At 40.3% G+C, this 19644-nt stretch overlaps 1 protein-coding gene across 2 annotated transcripts; it reads right to left on the bottom strand.

The window, feature by feature from the left end:
• Nucleotides 1-15415: 15415 nt before the first annotated feature.
• On the bottom strand, nt 15416-19300 carry LOC120961362 (endoplasmic reticulum mannosyl-oligosaccharide 1,2-alpha-mannosidase). 2 transcript variants are annotated; one of them, XM_040385072.2, is made up of 6 exons: nt 18806-19300; nt 18547-18714; nt 18141-18365; nt 17460-17987; nt 17206-17393; nt 15416-17131 (listed from the first exon to the last, which is right to left on the bottom strand). In XM_040385072.2, exons 1-6 carry the CDS (start codon nt 18899-18901, stop codon nt 16483-16485), a joined length of 1854 nt encoding a protein of 617 aa, XP_040241006.1. In that variant the 5' UTR covers nt 18902-19300; the 3' UTR covers nt 15416-16482. The 2 variants fall into 2 exon arrangements, with proteins under 2 accessions (XP_040241006.1, XP_040241007.1); XM_040385073.2 differs by lacking the exon at nt 18141-18365 and having other exon boundaries at nt 18806-19299.
• Nucleotides 19301-19644: the final 344 nt, after the last annotated feature.

The raw sequence follows: 19644 nt of genomic DNA, 5'->3' as shown, positions 1-19644 counted from the left end.
CCATCAAAAGAGGAACAAGTTTAAGCAAATTAAACCATCTGGTGTCGGCCCGCGACATGAAATTAAATTGGTCGATCAGCTCTCATCACGTGTCACAAGTAAAACAAACATGCCAAAACCTGTCAGCGATCGTACGCTTTGTGTCTGATGATGGGATTTTTCAATAAGATCGGATTTTGGAACGATCGTCTGTTTTCCCCCTCACTATTCACTATATCTGCGCATTTGAACTCAATTCGATTTAGAAAGCGCAGGCCCATTTGTCCACAGTGGAAAAAACACACCGTACAATTTGCCACATCATTTGCCATAACTCAACCAGCGAGGATGGGGAAGTATGGTGCAGCAAGTGTAAAACGATGGGGCGCATCGATGATACCGTACCGATCCACCAAAGGATGCCTCGACGCTTCAAAGTGCATAACGATGCCGAAAGTACCCCACCAGGAGCAATGCCGTGAACCCGGGCGACACGAACGACTGAAGAACCCGTAACCGCTGTGGCAAGTGCGTAAGTGATCGTCTATAAATCACAATGATCTTCATACTTTGGTGTCTGACAAGGCACGCGGAGGGATGCGCGGGTTACACAAAGACAGCTCGGTAAAGACAGCATATCATAAAAATAAACACACGATTTTACCCCATACCTCGCGAACATGAATGAAAATTGATTTTTCTTCAAGCATGTTGGAGGTTTTTGGATGTACTGTTTGCTGCTTCGTGCGTTTTGTGGTACGATGAAACAACGCTAGCAAAGAATGTAAGAAAAAAAAACATCATAGTGGTTTAAACGCTATTTATCCAATATCCAAGAATACTTTATCAATGCTGTAAAGCATATCGTAAGCATTAAATATATAACAGGTATGATACGATCACATTAGCTTGATGATCAATTGGTATTTTATTTATTTGACAACTGTTTAAAAAAATACGATTTTTTATCCTTACGACTTTAAACATCTTACGTTTTTTTAAGCTACTAGTTTATTTGGCCTGATTACTGGGATAAGCAGGATAATTTCGAGAAATTTTATAACTTTAGGATGTGTGCAAATAATTTTCGAAAAGACAACGCTAATTCCTGGTGACTTCTTAGGGACTGATTAAGAGAAACTGATTCAGAACCCATACCGATTGTTCGAATGATCCCGAACGTATGTCGAATCTGAAATTTTCTAGATATAATGATGCTGGAATTCACGCCAATCCGATACAGGTGTTAGAATTAGTCATAACCTTCATTGGTACACTGGAACTGATGCCTTTGCCGGTCCTATATTGATGGTACATATTGCATTAAAATAAATGAAATGAAATAACTGATTCTGACAACATAACGGTCGTGGATTTGATCCCGATCCTATAATGGGACTGGAATTGATCTTGATTCTTTACTGGTTCTAGCACTGCTTCCAAAGCCGTATCGGTCCTGGAATAGATCCCGAACCCATACCAGAGCATACTCTAAAGTTTAGAGTCTAAACCCATATCGGTTCTGGAACTAGTCCATGGGGACGGGACATAGATCCTGTAATATCCTCTAACCTACCGGTACTAAAACAGATCCCAATTTTTTAAGCTATATGTATTCTTCTTCTTCTTCTTCTTCTTCTTATTTTTAACATAACGACCGTTGTCGACCAAGGCCTGCCTTTACCACTAGTGGGCTTGGCATTCAGTGACTTATTGTTGGACCGTAGCAGAATAATCAGTCCTGTGTATGGAGGCACGGTTCATTACCCATTACCAACTCATGACGGGCATGTTGTTAAATCGTGCGAGTTGTTTATATATATTGGTTCAGTAATAATTCGACGCATTACCTGTTTCTATCTGTTATTTATCTTATAATAGATAATACACTGTTGCAATAACATAAAAATGATGCACTTAACTTTCGCTTCGATCATACTCCAATTCAAGCTTAACCACATGTGAAAACCGGCGTGGAAATTACAACCGCTGACAAATTGCACCGGTTGCGCTGGCAAAGCCACTCCATCATTCCAAACGTCCTTCAACTCATCCACGAAATGAGCCGATTAGACGCTCGAACGCAGGTCATAAATTTAGAATCCGCCCGTAAAGCAACCACCACTCCGGAACAACCGATATAGGGGCTAAATCCGGGTTCGTTGAGCGCTTCCTTCCTTCCTTTCTTTTCATTTTCCGAGAACAGATTCATCAAATTAGTTTATAAACACATTGTCGTGATGTTTTGTAAATAAGACTCCATCCATCTCTCCAGCGCGTACGACAAGCCGACGTAACGCATCCGAAAATCGAGAAGGGAGGAAAGCTAATTTGAGAAGTGTGAACTTAAAAACCACTTACCGAGCACAGATCTTGCAACGCTGTCACCTCGAATAATCATCAACGATCCTTGCTTTTTGTCGAGCACACTTGGAGGGGTGCCCGGGATGCGTTTATCTTCCTGAAGCAGTGCATTTCTTAGATGAATTGTGGCTGTACTAAGCAGCATTGGCACTTCCGAAACGTGACCTAAACGGTGGGAACTGCCGCTACTCACGAAAACAACACAATGCCTTCGCATGAAATCGGTACTGCAGAGGGAAAATGGGTCTTAACGAGCTTAAATGGGTTGTTGATGTTGTGTCTGTTGGTTGTGCTTGATGAGGTGGATTTTGTTGTTCCAGAGTCTATTTGACGATCGTTTCAGGCGCAATCTTCTGATCAAATCCTTTTGTAAGCCCTGCTGTAGATGGGGTTACACGCGCAACAACTAGTGGCGGGAATGGGAGATCGTGGGAGTGTTTTTCCCACCATGTGTCATGAATCGACGCAGTTGCTCTAATCCGTGAAAGGATTGTGTAAATATTTTCGAATGTGAAGTTGAAGTGGATGATGTTTTGGTAATAATTATTGGCAGTTTTGGGTACTCAAGCGCATGTATCGGTGGTTGGAAACTTATAATGACTATGTTTGCTTGTATTTTATGGATTATCAGATCGTTTTCAGTACCATTTAGTTTTAGGAATGATAATTGCCAAAAATTCCTTTAAACTATTGGAGAGAAAAGAGTAACGTGCTCCAATTTTCTAAACCGAACCAGAATCTAAATAGAAATTTCCAATTATCCTCTACGCATTATCATTGAAGGAATATCTGAATTATTGCATTTGCTAGCGTGTCGATCCTTAAGGCGGGTCGAAGTTCTTATTTCTCTTGTCTCATAATTTGTCCGAAAGCAATTATGTTTGCTGCCCTCCCACCCCTTTGCTGTTCTACCGCCAGGACGCGCCGTTCATTTCACGCATCATAAATTGAACTTTAGGGTGTTCGGGTAAGATTTCACCATTTTTTGACACAACGGCACTCACTGTGTTCGAGCTGTGTCACGCGGCAACGGATTTAGTTTAGTTTTAAAATGAACAAAAAAATGAGTTGTTCCAGTTGTCGCACTGAATTCCATTTCCCAGTGACACTTGCTTCGCTTTGGTTTAACTTTTGGAACTAAAACCAAAACGGGAGCAGCGGGGCGTGAGTGGCTTAGGACGTACAAGGATCGAACGCTGAAAGCGCAGGCGTGATTCGATGCGCATTTGCGCTTCGGGGGAAAATTATGATGTGTAACGAAACGTTTCCCATGCGCTCCCGGCCGGTTGCGGTGGTTGGAAAAGTATATTCGGTGTTTCGGACCGAAGCTAACCCCGATCGCGGCACAATCAGTTCAACTCACCAAAATTTCCTAACCCCTGACATAATTGTTGGGGGGGAAACGTTTCCAAGGAAAAGATCGTAAAATCGTAGAGTGGTTGTGCCAACTTTACCGCGATCGGTAGCGATGGGTTTACATAGATTTTTACAACCTTTTTATGTGCAATGCAACATTGTACCAAACAGTCGTAAAATGTTGAGCATCCGCCCGGGCCACGTGAAAAGCGGCCTGGGCATGGTTTCGGTCGGTTTTATGACTTTTTAATCGAACCTACGTTACGCATCCTTGCGTTTGGAAGATGATCGTCGTTCAATTCGTTCCCGCTGTTAACGGGAGCAGTTTGTTATGTTTTTTCTGGATCAGGTTTGTACGGGAAAGTAAGTTGTAAAAGTAGTTAAATTGATAAATGTTGATCGTAATGGTTAAAATAATCATTCATTGAATTGTTTGTTGTGAACGATGGTATGATCGATGTAATGGGTTGTAAGATACTAAAATGAGCATCACGCCATCGAGAACATTCAGTCAACTTGAGGGTAATTGTTTCATCTCGTCATAGGGAGTTTTTATTTTTGGAGAGTTTAACGAATGTCGTAAATTAAAAAAAAAACTGTCGTTAGGCAGCTTTCGCTGTGATTTGGTTAATTATAATCGAATGACGAAACTATATCTAAAAAATTGATATCGAATTGATAGATGATTTTCGAATCGGTACAACACAAAATAGCACCACTATATTTTTGCAATAGTTGTGGATTTATCTTACCGATTAAGATTTTGTTAGTTCTGAATGGTAAGATAGCTTGTTTTAGATAATTATTTTTATAAAATGTTTACATTCACATCACTTTAATATATTATGCTGAAGAATTCCTCAAAAGAAGTACGAAATAAAAATAGCACTAGTTGGACTTTTCATGAATGTTTGATTGTAACTTATCAAACATATTTTTAAAAACACATATTGAATATTGTAGGAATGAGACATGTCTTTGATACAAATTAGTTCAATGAATCGCTTATTTATAAGTAAAAATATAAATTACAGCGAGTAACACTCGATATGTTTCAAATGTTCATTAATAAGGTATTTTAGCATGCTTAAGCTGTCTGTTTTTATCTATTTTCGTACAAAAAACAACAAACAAGGGCAAGCAAATAATTTTTCAACGAGTTTCAGAGATGGACAGCGTACCGATCACTTGTTCGCTGCAATATGTTTGTCAAAAATCCAGCATTCAATAATCCAATACTGTAAAACTGTTTCTAGGCCAAACTGTGTGTCAAACTGTTACATTTATACAACGTCAAATATGTTGGTTCATTTTCCGACATTTAATGCGTTGCACATGTTTCCAAACATGAATGTTATGATTTGTTGCAGAATCTGACACAATACTATTTTAACACCGAATATGGTAATTATGCACAATTTCGCTAAGCTATTGTAAAGTGGTACAAGCTTTTGTATTGATTCTTCACTTTCATTGTTTATTCATTGAAAATTTGTTTTTGCTCGAGGATTTGTCTGAGAAACTGTAGTTTTTGATATTTTTCATAATACTGCCGACTCAAGAATCTATTTAAAATATTTTTGAACCGTCCTCACAGTCGTTATATACCTCTACCATATCAATTTTCTCATTAAACCTTATTTTCGTACGCCAGATTCTGCGATAAGTCCAATGCTGGTAGTCTAGCGGAAAAACTAATAAGGATGTTATACTTTTTGAGTACCACTTCTTTGTTGAATAATACTTTTCGAAACTGAATCATAACCTAAACGAAATCCTGAAATAACAACAGATAACCGTTTTTACGTGATGATTAACATTTTTGGAATAGAATTGTTAATTTGTAAGTTCTTTACTCTTCAATTTTTAGCGTAGTGTATTGTTAATACTGCTTTACATGCATATCTAGGTAATTATTACAAAAACTATGTAGGCAGTTCATAGAAAATTAACCACTTTTTCCGTCAGTTTTATTCTGTCTTTTTATTGCCTTATACGGCATGGACATTTTAAATAAAGGATTATCCATTCAACTCCTGTTTGTATTGATATTTTTTGTGAATTCATCGGTACATCTTGAATTACTGGAAGCCTCATGGTAAAATCGTCAACGATTTAACAGCACGGATGGGTTCATGTCCAGTATGGTCAGTCAGCCAGTTCCCCATACGTTAGACTGACTATCCAACTATGGTTAATCAATAAGTTGCCGATAGCCAAGACCATCAGTGGTACTGGCAGGCGTTGACTGAAAACGAAACAAGAGAAGAATAAACGTTTATTACAGAGGCGGTCCCGTGGCACAGTCATCGACTAGCATGACCTAACAACATACCCGTCGTGAGTGCAAGCCTCTTATGTTGCTCATACTTACTATCCGACTATATGATATTACGACTAGTAATGCGTCTGGTACTGCATAGACTATAACCCTTATCTCTTTATTCTATTTGTTAAAACTGATATTGCCTATTTCCGAGTGCGCATGAATCTAAATTCCTTGTTTTAAAGCTCTGCGCAGTCAAGTCAACTGATTAGAAATGTGTATTGAATTGTTCACACAATGTTAATAGAGGGTCGTTGTATGAGGCTAATGTTATCCTATACTCTTTGTATTATATAATGTACGTTGTCCATGAGTTCTAGATGGTGCGTAAATGGGAATATTTTTTACTAATAAGTCTCAGAAGTCTATATAAACCGACATGAGTGCGTAGGTCGTTACGTCAAATAGAAGAGGCAAATTGTGCATATGATTTGTAATTTTTACCGAGGTTTTTACTAGCTTTCTATTCGGTTAAAGCACGACTTTATGTAATTCTTGTTTTTTCTGCCAAACAAACCAAGAATTACTGATCCGTACAAACGAGGTCGTATCTTCTCTCTAATAGAAGTTTTGTTGTAGATGTATTTTTTATAATATATGCGTATTTATAATAACGTTGTAATACTTGAAGCTGTTGGATTGGTGATCTCACAACTCTGAAATTGTCCCATATCATGTCCATGCATCTTTCTTTGACAAAATATAACAAAAATAAAAACATGACAGAACGCAACAAAAGGATTCAGCTTTCAACATTTTTCCCTAAAATGAAACAAAGTCCTTCCCAAGAAAACTAGTAGCACCGGAAGCTACCGTGGAAATTCCAAAAAAGGATTCGATGCGCTTCTAATAACGTTTGTAATAAAAAAAGGAGCTCCCAATAGTGCAAGGACTATAAAAAAACAACACAGTCACAGAAATTCATGACATGAAACGTTTCTTGCGTGGAATGTAGTTCCATTTTCCCATATCGTGCCCATGTCGAGTTCAAAATTAGGTGTTTTTCTTACGATTGGTATGTGAGTCCTTCCTTGTGGCCACCCTTTTCCTCCGTTTCGTGTTTGATGCGTTGCTCTGTTGCTCAAGTGTTGCTGTGGTTTAATGATGGTAGGTGCTTTTTATGGACTATTTTTGAATATTTCAAACTCCAGATAATGTTGTTGGTTTTTTTTTGTCGTTGTCGCTCGTCCAAATCCAACACATCTTTCCTTCCCGAGGCTACGTTAATGTTGTTTTTCTTTCCATCCACCCCATTCCGTATGATCCTTGAGTTGGCCACTGAAAGTTGGCTCTTCGCCTTTACGATCGTTTTCATCTCCAAACAAGCCGTTAGGAGCCGTTTTAAGCGAACATTAAAATAATATTAATTATCGGCCTAACGGCTGCCAGTCGATGACATCTCGTCGTGATCGGTGCTGGAGCTGCTGCTGTTGTGTGTGACGGTGATAATGATGAGGATGATGATTGGTGGTGGTCCGAGAGGTGCACTGCAGCAGTATCTAAACGATGGGAACCTGGAACCCGAAACTTTGGGATAAACTGAGAAGATCAGGCAAGCGAAAAGAACAGAAGGGAAAAAGGACGATGACATCGTTTGTGTGTCAACAGGCACAGTAGTTACAACGGTATCCGAATGCAAAAGGATACCGCCATTGGCGAGGATGGTTTCCATACTGTTCCTGTAGCGCATGGATGCAAGGTCATGAAACGCGATCACGCGGTATAGTTTATTGCTCCTGAAGTATGCAGGACGATCGTCATTCGATCACTTGTGAAGGCAAGTATGACAATATTCCTTTATAAAAACAAGTCATCGAACACATGAAATGTCACTATTCGGGGTCAAAAAATCACACACCAGGATCTGAATTTATGTGTTATTCTTTTTTTTTTTGGTTAGAATAACAATAACTTTGATTTACTAAAGGTTTCGTTGAGACAATATTATGAAAGAATTGAAGCGTGCAAAGTAAGATGAGTAGAGGCTTCACGTGTTTTCGATAGATTTATCTGAACTTTTTTTTCTAGTTACTGTCTTTGGTTTACTGGTGTTGCGGTTAGCGTAAGTAACATTCCTTGAAATCGTAAAACCAGAAGCTTTCCTTCGAATGGGAAGGGTTCGGAACAGTCCGAAACGTACGCGACAAGTGCTGCCATAAAAATTAATGGTGAATTGATGTTCGGTAAATACGTTCTGCTCAAAGTGCTTTATGACAGATGTACAGATGGTAACGTCTGTAAATGATGTGAATTAACGTATTATGCTTCAAGTTTGACCTGTGTCACAGTGAAATGCACACCAGACGCATATGTCGTCTTCTTCTTTTGATACTTGTCATAAATAATCTACATAGACTTGTAGTTTTACATGCCAAACTGTGTTTCATCCTCAACCGGATAGTCAGTCCTTAATAAAACAGGCCGGGATGAGAATCAAATAATTTTTGGGTTTGCAAGCACCTATAGAAAACATCTTGCTAATAGTAACTAAACTTAACATGGCAATCCTGTCTCAAAATGAATACTATGGATGAGGATGGCACAGCTAATGAGATGGGCTTGTTTGGAGTCAACCAACTCCTTCATCATCATTCAATCGTAGTTTCATGATCAAGTTTACTTGTGGACGATAAACCATCTTCTTCTAAGGACATTATTCTTAAATTTGAATTATTAACGTCCTAAAGATTACTATCATTCTAGTAACGATACTTAGCAGATATCTACCTTAAAAATATCGCCCATTCGTTAAGAAAATTAGAAAAAAGTCGTATCATGTTATTCTTTACATGATATAAAAAGTCATTTGAATACTGAATTGCACATAACTGTAATACCAAAGAACTCACTGTGGTCTCTCCACATCCTATTGCATCAAACATTGCTATTATTTTTGTGTTTGGCTATTTCAGATTCTTAAATTAAATCGAGAACTTTTTTAGTAGCAAATGTTGGTAATTACAAATGGCTAAAACAATTCGTCAGTTTTGGAACATTGATTTGGTTTATGTTCGGATGTTGAACTGCTTTTTTGGAATATGCCCTCTACTTATAAACAGGTACGATTTAAGCTAGGCTAAGCTTGAGCAACGGATCCTCCAAAACCACCTTTGGCGGTGTGTGCGAGCTGTACTAGCTGTACTATTAACAAACTGTACGGCAAACCAAGCATATTGTCGTTGAAAAAAAGGCCGGTAGAACACGATGGCTGGGAAATGTTAAGAGGATGCCGGATTCATGTCTCACCAGGAAGGTATTCGATAGCGAACCCCAGTTCGGCACGAGGCGCAGACCTGTCCAAGATCATGGATGGGAAAATATCACAATGTGTCTCTAAACATAATTACTGCGCAACATGCTGCCGCACTTTCAATGTTCTAGTAATATAGACAAAGCAAAAGTAAGCAAAGGAACTACATTAGACAGGAAATAAAGAGTCTGAACTGCAGATTGTCGTGGGAAACGGTTTATTTAGTGGCGTGCCATAAAGTACCTAGATCCTTGCTGTAGCTCATCAACGGCTCTTCAACAGCTGAAAGTAATAGAATTAAGTAAAACCTGCTCCACGCACCTTGATCGGTGCTGTCAGTGACCAAGCGCCTCCATTGTACAGGCGTCCCCCGAGTTACGACCCCCTCGAATTACGACGATTTGCAGATACGATGGTTTTGACAGTTAGAAGGTGTCATTGAGACGAAATTGATGTATTTTTTGAATTTCTGTGTTGATAATCATTACAAACACATTTCCACAGATTCCACAACTCCCCGGTCTTGAATATCTATATCGTGTAAACGGCTATTGCAGGAAAATTAATACATTATCGTACATTATTTTAAATAAAATACACGATTTATAATAAAAGTTTAAATCAAATACACGATAATAAACACATAAGTGGTGTGGTCAAAAACGGGAGTTTTCAGCAGTTTTACTTTTGGAATACTTTCGGAATATTTTATTGACTCTGTCGCTCGGCGAGTGAAATGTTGGCGCGCTGATGATAAATCTTTCACTTTAATGGATTTTGTGTGTGGGGAAGTGTATTCAATGGCAATTTTATTGCGCAGGCTCATTTTTGCCAAGAGAAATTACCACTAGAGTAGATAGGCAACCGTAATTTGATAAATATGAAAGATTTCACTTAATTTTTACATTTTTTAAGTCAATCATCTACAAATGAAGACCCTCTGCCTGGCCATGAGACTATTTGATATTTGTCTTCATGTAGTCTATCTGTGGCTGGTCTGGGGGTACAGTCATCAACTTGTACGATTTAACAACATGCCCGTCATGGGTTCAAGCCCCTAATAGATCGTGCCCCCATCACTGAAAGCCAAGCTCACTTCACTAGTGGGTACAGGCAGGCCTTGACCGACAGCGGTTGTTGTGCCATAGAAGAAGAAGTCGATCTGTACTTGGCCACGGTTTCATGGTACAACATGCCCGTCATGGGTATGGGTTCAAGCTTCGTATGAACCATGCCTAACCCCCCCCCCCCCCCCCCCCATTATTAAGACAGACTATTCTGCTATGGGTAATTAATATTTTTTGGATAGCCAAGCCCATTAGTAGCAGAGGCAGGTCTTGACCGACAATGATTGTTACTGAAAATAAGAAGAAGAGATCCATGGTTGATAATATATGTTATACATAACTGGTTGTCAGAGCTAGATCTTTCAGGTTTTTTAAAGGAAATTTGTTTCTTCCGTCGTAGCGTTTGCATAAAAAATATAAAACATAATCGATTTTCCATGGGTTTATTATGATAACCCACACTAACGTAAATTTCAATAATAGTTTCCCATGAGTCAGCAAACAAACTTTGACACCTCTGTCAGTCGGACTCTAACCGTGATGGTAAAAAAAATAAAGCAATTTCGTTGAGGAGCGTGTGCGATCATAGAACGGCTGCCTGTAGTGTCTAAAATGGACACCTTGTGGCAGTTTGTGGACGTCGTATATGCCTGCTCCGGCATCTACATCATTTTGTCATTATTAGATAACAATCAGAGCCTCGAAATAAAGCCCTCTTCTGAATGGCCGACGACACTGAGCGACAAGTAGCTCCAAAGAAAGCTGAAAATGATGATCGAGTGCTTGGCCGGGAGGTTGTTGCAACCGGCGAAACGTTGAAATAGTACCTAGGAAATAACAATAAACATATTAGGAAACATAAATCTCGTCCATGATATTAGGAAACATAAATCTCGTCCCCAGCTGCGTCCCATCTAATTTTTCTAGATCAAAATGATGCAAAAGCTCTACTCCAGCAATTTTGACGCAAAATCTGAGGAGGAATTGATAAAAATGACAGTCAGATCTTAAAACATGCCTACACGCATGTCTTAGTCCGCCATGGCAAAATTCCGGATAGCTTCCGCAAGGTGCTAGATTGATTTTTACTTTACTTCCAATTACTTTTATTAGCAGGAGTGGATCTGTCCAAGAGAGATTAAACCCTCCAAACTTGGGTATCTGTTTAAGAGTCTTGATCGCGGTCATCATCATTCGTAAAAAAATATTTTTTTGAAAGTTCTGTCGTAAGTGATTCAAATCACTTATCCAATTTCCAAAGATTTCCAAAGAGGAGGATCACCAATCGAGATCAATACGACATTTGCTTTCTACAGAAGATTTGTACGTCACAAATTATATATTGATTCACTAAATCGACCATCCATGCACACAATACAAGCATTAAGTAAACAATTATAAACCAACTTTTGTTGAAAATTTTTGCAAAGTTTTATGTTTAATATAACTTCAAAAATACACCAGCATACATTTTAAAATGCACTCAACACACTCCTGTAAATGATATTTTTCTATTCCCTTACCCAATCCTCTTCTCGCATCGTCAGGTTCTGTTCTTATCGTCTTTTTTTGCGGAAAACTCCTTATATTGCCATGGCCTTGCCCATGAATGCTGTCAAATGGTTTTAGTTGCGTCTTCATCATCGGCTTAATGCGCTTACTGAACGTGGATGACTGCTATTAATTTACCGTCACAAAATTTGCGCAAGCCAGTTTGGCGCACGGAACGATAAAACACATTCGTAAATTATTGCCAGTTGACAATATCATGGCCGGTTGCGCTTCAGCGCCTCAGTTCCATGCAGTAGATAGAATCACAAAAAAGTATCCACGAGTAACACCCGAAAATAAACCCCCAAACATATCGTTTTGCAAGCTTCTTCGTATCTTGTTTTCCCCGCTTCGTGCGTTGCCACACGTTTCTATTACACTTTCTGTTTGTTTTTTTTTTTTTTGGTTTTACATTGCAAACCACACAACGATGGGGGGAATCCTTTCGATGTATTTATGTTTAGTTTTATCGTGTATCGTGTCGCGCTAATCATTATGAGATGAAGCGCATAAAGAAGTGTGCAAACGATCTGCGGCAGGGACGGGCGTACGTTTCTTGCGATAAGAGTGCGCGAAACACGTGCGAGTGGTTGGTTTTCATTCGTTTTTTTGCTCCCTTGATTTAGCCTGCCGCCCATCAACCGGCCCGGGCACATGTGCTGCGGTGGTGGCGTGTGGCACACGAATTTAAATAAACAACTGTGTGGCATCGTGTTGCGAATCCTGTCTACCATGTGTGCGCGATCGTACGACAACACAGCGCACGGTAAAGCGCGAGCCAAATGAAAACCCCGAAAAGCAGAAACGCGGGGCAAGAAAAAAGAAAATATTCTACATTTTTATACGCCTTCAAATTAAGGCTGTACCTTGAAACACAAAATGATGTGTAGAGAATACCACACATTTTGAAGCCCTAGAAACACTCGGACAAAAAAAAAAACAGTTGAACAAATAGCGCACTGCTTATTGCGTATTCACAAATGTTTCGTTTTCTTCGCTTTGTTCGACTTGTTCTCTGTGTGCATACTTTCAAGATGAGGGACAGAGATTTCATTCGACAGTGTGACACTGAAGAGTAACGATTTTTCGAAGCAGTGGTTGACCTACAACAAGCTTCGCGAGAAGGGAGTGAAGAAGGAACAAACCTATTATAAAGTTCTTTACCAAAACAAGGGTGTGTTAAAAAAAAGATAAGAAAGGGGGAGTGGAAGTAGAGTGCATGAGTGATTAGTGGAAAATTATTAGAGTTCCAAAGCGAACCTAAAAGGAAAATGGGGAAAAACAATAAAATCCTAGGGTTTGACAAAGAAACCATTGAGGAAGAGGTATTCATGGTGATGGAGTCCACAACCTGAGTTAGAGATCTAAGCCGGGTTAACTCGTTCTTAATCTCTAAAGTGATTGAAACTGCGATCTCCGGAAAACCAATGCTGGTCAGCCGTCTGGAAGCTACTGATTAAGGAAACCAATCAGAATCAAGGAGAAAACATTTATAAAATCGATCCCCGATCACAGAGGAGAGATTCAACTCCAAAAACTAGAACATCCCATCTTAAACTGTAGCAAAGGAGTGATTCGATGCCTCGATATCGAATTCCTTTCGGAATGGGAAATATTGGATGGACTACAAACACAAAAGGCAACGGAGGTGATTATCTTAAAAAGAAAGGTAAATAATCTGTTGACCAATACTCGTTCAGCAATCATCAAACAACCTTTCAAACAGGGAGAATCCCACGTACGTTCGATTTCGGACTGTATCCACTTAAAGTACATTCTGACACCCATGCGGTGTACCATGCGGGCTTAGTATTCGTATCGGTGTACGTAAAACCTAACTGACCAATCGAAACAATCCGCGGTTTACTAACCCTTATCAGATCATATTATCATACAAGCCTGGCTAAATTTAATAAATTAATAATAATGGGTGATTTCAACTCTCATCACTCCGAAAAGAGAGATCAGATGTGTGACGGAAAAGGAAAAATCCTTTTGCATGAAGTCAACGAAAATAACCTTACTGTGATAAATAACATTGAAAAAACTTTCATTAACTCAGATGCAAATAAAAATAACTCAGCAATAGACTTGACAATTACCTCGCTATCTATATCCCCAAATATTCAAAGAAACGTTTCAAACATTCACATCGGCAATAGTGGACATCGGGCTATCTTCACCAACTTTAACTTATTCAAATTACTTCCTCAAAAAAACACAGTTTATGATAAGAAAAAATAGACGAAGAAATATCCAGTCTACGACACAACAATAATTCTGATATCAACTCAATTACCAAGAACATTAATAAAATTATTTTGAGGAATAAAATCAAGAGCTCTTTCATCGAAAAACGATCGAAAAACCAAATGAAATACAGAAAAGAAACAACCAAATTTCGATTGTCAAGAAAAATGTCTAAAACAAAACGAATTGAGGAAAAACTGAATAGATCTGATCGATTCTCAAACCACTATGGAGGACCTATGGGCCCTCATGGGAATGTTCAAAGACAAACCTGCCAGAACAAACAAGATAGCCACAGATAAGTCCGTAGCTAAAGAATTTCTTCATATTCATTTTGGTTCATCGAACCAAAAAAAAGATAACTAAGACCCCGATTCATAAGCGATAACGTTCTGATTGACTCTAACAATATCCACAACTCAAAAAATAATTCTGCTCCTGGTATTAACCAAATATAAAAAAGTGGCATAGGGATTTAGATAAAAACTCCCATTGAAGAACTTAAAATATCCAAGAAACTCCAACACCCAACATCCATAAGCACTACAAAACTCTACGCAATGGACGTGGCACTCGAGATATCGACTAAAAACGGCTGGAACAATATTGCCATTTACAGGTGACCCACGATGTACGATCAAAGAAGAAAACCATATAGACGAACTCCTTGGGAGAATATTTCATAACTGTAAATGCACTCGAGCAATAATCCAGTGGATCCCAAGCTATGTCGGAATAGCCGGAAATGAAATTGCCGATAAATTAGCCAAAGATAGTCTTAGTAAACAAACTGTGACATAAATAACAAAATAATATTAAAAGATGTTATTAATGTATTCCAACAGAGAGCTAACCACGAAACCAATACGTGGTACGCGGAATTATGCCGAAGTAAAGTGAAAAAGTTCGCCAGATACCAAAGCTCTATAAAAAAAAAAACAAAATGTGGCACCACAAACTAAAAATTCCAGCAAAAAATATAAAAAAAGACTAAATAGATTAATAGCGGGACACGGCTATGGAAATTTCTACAGAATTTCTATGGAAACAGAGAATATAGAACACAACATAGAGAAATGCGATCTATGGTTTTTAATGCCGTCCAAAAATAACAGAGGTTGTGTTCTCACCAACACAATAGCGGACTAGTACCGAAGGGCCCAGGAAGCTGGACTTCAGTACCGAACCGTCAATCGACCTCGAGAAACAGAAGAAGAAAAAGGGACAGAGATTTCTCATTCCACATTCGTATAATAATGCTTCCTTCGTGTGTTTATTCTCAGGTCATATCGATTGTTTATTCCGATCCATTTTCTTACTCATTCGCATTTTCTAAAATTCTGATCAAGACCATTAATTTGAGACAGTAGATAATATTTAACCGCTAATCTTAAGGAAAAAATCATGATTGTATCATTTAACCATCTATAAGAGTTTGTATTTGTGTGTCTAAGTCTCGACCGAATCCATTCTATCTCTTCCCGCTTTCGGTTCTTCATTGAGTTTAACTTTCTTTTGCTACATTACCACCGAGGGACTAGAAAACAGTGTACACGAAAGAGAGTAAGGAATCATCAACCGAATCATTCCTATCACTAGCTCTAGTATTTTGTTTTTGTTTTTAAATCCTTCGATTATTTTACGACGTGAAATTGGCGCTGGTATGCCACTTCCATTCGCTAGTATATTATCATTACTTTTCCCCCTTATTGGAAACCCTAGGAAAGAGGAAAAACCGGGACGACTAATAGTGGAGACAGAAGGGCGTGCGGGTGTTGAGAGGAAACGTTTTGAAATGATTGGAGAAACAGAAAGAAAAAAGAAACGTGCTCGGGAATGTGTTCTCGTATGTGCAAGGCGTACAAATCGGCGTAGCTCTAATCGCCGCCGGCTGCATTTTTGGTAACATTCAATCAAGGATCAAGGACCCTTTGGCTACTACAGCCGTAGGAAACGCTAGTTTCGATATCTAAAATCCTCGTACACTTATTTACACAGAAATAGCTGTCAGCAACAGCGCTCAATCGATCTTCTCAATCGTCCGCAGTTCGTTAGGTGCTATCCTTTGCCTGGGGATATCAACACACAGAATCAAAACTTACACTTAATCCCGCCCATTTTGCTAGTACGTATCGAAAGGGATCGCAATGTAGATCTTTCACTAACTAATAAATATCGTTTGCTTCGGGAAGTCTGTTTTACTCTTTCGCGAAGGCTGTCCCTTTACTGATCGCCGTACAACGCCGTCTGTCAGCGACATTTTTGTAAACTTAGTTAAAAATAGATAAAACTCGACCTCGTGTATACCAATGTACCGGAAAGCAATCACTTCGTGCTCATTAATCGTCCCTTATCGGAAGCAGATGAGCCTCGGAATTGAACACGTACTTGTCGAGATCGATCTCGTTCCGATCGTCGCTGAACAGCAGGTAGAAGTACTTGAGCGTTTCGCCCAGCCAGAAGCTTTCCATCATATCGCGGGGCCGCGTGTTGAGCGGGTTTTTCACGTTACCGATCGAAGTGTAGCCGTTCTTTACCTTGGTGTAGCGATTGAACGCTTCAAAGATCGTCCAACCCATGTCCTGATACGTTCGGTTGCCAGTGATGGCGTAGAAATAGTACAGACTTTCGACAAACTCCGGTCGCAGCAGATTGTGCGCATCGTTCGTCTTCACGTAGATGTCCGTCTCGGATTCGCCGTTCACGTTGAAGTACGATATTTCCGGTGCTAGCTGGGTCGGTTGCTTCATGTACGTTTGATAGCACGTTTCCAGTAGATCGGTTGCCAGTCGCAGATGCGTCTTAGGCATTCCGTTCTTGTAGCCGAGCAGCAGCGTGCCGGGAAGGTAACACGTGAGATGGTCCATCTTGGGCTTGAAGTCCTTCCCATTGAGCAATTCGCCGATGTAGACATGCTTTTCGTTCGGAGTTGTTCGCACGAGCTGATTCAGAACGCCTCGCATCGACTTTTGATAGTCTTCGATAAGACTGAAATTATAAATGTTTATACGAAAAAGGTTAAAGCAGTGAACGACACTGTATCTCATCCGTTGGGCACTCACTAGTCATCGGCCTTTTTGCCCGTCTGAAGCCACTGTTTCAGCAGATACTCGTAGTACGAGTCGGCGCGCGCTCCCAACGAAACCGTTGCAAAATTGCGAAACTGGCCTGTGTTAGCGTTGATGAAGATAGGCACCAAACCTTCGTTTTTATCTAGCTCGTGTATTTTAAGATTCACTCTCGAAGCCACCTGTAAATATATTCCGGCGTGGTAATACATTTCTTCATTTTGATGATCACTCCAAACTTTACTAACCTTTTCGAAGACGGGATTCTGGGAGGCACGGGACAAGTCGCGGAATTCCAGCTGGATGGTCGTTACCTCGCTCGTGGAACTGTCTGGCGACCATTTAGGCGCATGTGCGGCAAGCGATCCAATGTTCACGTCCGAAAACGGAATGCCCGACGGTGAATCGAAGCACGGCAACAACCGATTGCCGAGATCGATGGCCTTGTCGAGAAACATACGATCGCCGCTCAGATGGTACGCACTCAACAGCCCACCAACGACACGGATGGTTACTTCAAACAAGTTGACTTCACGGTTAATGTCAAACTTTAAGTACTTCTCGACCCAAGCCCGTGCTTCATCGTACTCGTCCTGCAAATCCATAATGTAGAGCGTATCGAGGGAATCGACCAGAGTAAGGCCGAGCCCAAACCAGTCAGAGTACCCCATCGAGATGGGCTTTAAATTATCGTGCCCCCAGGCGTACTCCTTGTACCCTTTCCAAGAATGCAGTACGGCATCAACCACGGCCCGCTGTCTGTCGTTTGTTGGGCCCTAAAATGTAAAGTGTGAAATAATGTAGCAACCTTCTGAGCATAATTTCTACACGCAATACAAACAACATCGAGGAACTGACGACAGCAATGGTATCACAAGAGCATGCCAGACTGTACACAACACCCGCACCACCGTAAGCACATCACATACCTTAAAGTCTTTAGCACCAGCGAGCGGCGCACGTCGATTTTCCTCCAATACGTTTTCCTCGTTGTCAACAATCTCTTTCGGTTCCTGGTGAACAACCTCTAGCTGCATAAGGTTTGCTTCTGCCTGTTGGACTACCGGCTTTGCAAGTGCCTCTTCCGTCGGAGGATTTGCCAGACTGTCGGTGAGCTTGATCTCTTTCACGACGGGGGAAGCTAATCGCTCATGCTACAATTCGTACCGACACCATAACCGGGCAGTTGCACAAGAAACAAAAGCGGCATACGTAGCACAGTTGCAAACACGCGGAATTTCAAAGCAGGGAGAGACAATGTGACAAACGAAAAAGGACATTTTAAGACAATTGGTATCACAGGGACAGTGTCAAACATCAAAGCATGTATATTACCCGTTCCTTGAATGGTGCTATCTGTATGTGCTCCATCGGATCGATCACCTCGGAGCTGCGGGACGGATCGTTGAACGGTAGCACGAAAAATATGACGTAAAAAATGCACATGCCGGCTAATAAAATGCACGCTAAATTCTTCTGGAACCGGGACAGCTGATTCCAGTGCTGCAACGCGGAAAAGCGAAAATAAAAAAGGACATTTTGTTCAGTGACCATGTGCTCTACCTATCGAGCATGTTGCATGTTGACTACTCACCCGTTTTAAGCTTTTCCTAGAGCTAACATTGCCAACTATCAATGGATCGTTGCTGACGGGAAGAATGACCGATACATGTTCTATTTTGGCGTCCATCGTTCCCGCTGTACTTCTATCGGGGGGAAAGGGGCAAATGCGGGCGAAAAGAGCCGTGCTCCCGATTTGCTGTGCTGGCGATGGTACAGTTTCAGTCGATGCAGCAAACACTCGTTTTATCTATCGTGGCGCAAACCAGCTCATCGTGATTTTCTTCCACAACGAACAATGGGGCCTGCAATCGGAGGAATGGGACAGATGCAAGGGATTCGCGGGGGGAGCACTACTTTTATCACGCCGGAACTACAACCGCTCAACCGCAGCCGGTTGGTGGGTTGCTGGTCAAGGGAACAGACCGCAGCACGGACGCTACATTAAATTCGACGATGGGTTTGTCTTTTCGTTACCAATTAAACCAAATCGAGTAAATGTTATTTATATCCACTGCGGTGGCTGCTGATGAAAAACGTCAACAAATACAGATTGATGACGTTTTGTTTGATGTTTGATGCTGCTGCGTTTATAGTGTGGAAATGATTACGATAAACAATCTTTTGGGCGAGCTGAGGGGAGTTTTACGCAAAAAGTCTGTTTATATAGAAGCTTAATGTAATGAAACAAATTACCCGATTCAAAAATATGCATTATTCTTGATATTACACTCGTTTAGATAACTTTACAGTCCATTGATTTGAACAATGTACAGTCTGTTCCCGAGTTACGCGGTTTCTGCGTTCCCGAGCAATCCGCGTTACTCGAATTTCGCGGTTTTTGCCAAAATATAATTAATTACTCGGTATTTT

The sequence above is a fragment of the Anopheles coluzzii genome, chromosome 2 (genome assembly GCF_943734685.1).
Source record: "Anopheles coluzzii chromosome 2, AcolN3, whole genome shotgun sequence".
In the NCBI taxonomy this organism is placed as follows: Eukaryota; Metazoa; Arthropoda; class Insecta; order Diptera; family Culicidae; genus Anopheles; species Anopheles coluzzii.
Note: the sequence above shows the minus strand (reverse complement) of the source record. Positions and strands in the feature narration are given on the sequence as shown.